The 239-nt window shown below is 62.8% G+C and overlaps 1 protein-coding gene across 1 annotated transcript in view; it reads left to right on the top strand.

Annotated features, from left to right (window-relative positions):
• The window catches only part of GFRA2 (GDNF family receptor alpha 2), a gene marked incomplete at both ends in the record, with an annotated part of 14,590 nt that overhangs the window by 13,733 nt on the left and 618 nt on the right, over positions 1 to 239 (top strand). The window contains 1 exon segment of the mRNA XM_010081124.1: positions 24 to 199. Within this exon segment, the coding sequence (XP_010079426.1) occupies positions 24 to 199 (176 nt within the window).

Genomic DNA, 239 nt, shown 5'->3' with positions numbered 1-239 from the left:
CATCCCCTGCCCGCCCCCTCCAGGAAACGCCATCCAAGCCTTCGGCAACGGCACCGATGTGAACCTCTCCCCGAAGAACCCTTCGCCCCCCGTCACCCTGCCGCCGAAGACGGAGAAGAGCCCTGCCTTGCCGGATGACATCAACGACAGCAACACCATGTACGACACGAGCATCATCACCACCTGCACCTCCATCCAGGTATGACCCACGCCCGGTCGCTGCTGCAAACTGGGAGAAC

Source organism: Pterocles gutturalis, unplaced genomic scaffold (assembly GCF_000699245.1).
Source record: "Pterocles gutturalis isolate BGI_N339 unplaced genomic scaffold, ASM69924v1 scaffold8569, whole genome shotgun sequence".
Classification (NCBI taxonomy): Eukaryota; Metazoa; Chordata; class Aves; order Pterocliformes; family Pteroclidae; genus Pterocles; species Pterocles gutturalis.
The sequence above is the reverse complement of the archived record's forward strand: the minus strand, read 5'-3'. Positions and strand labels throughout refer to the sequence as shown.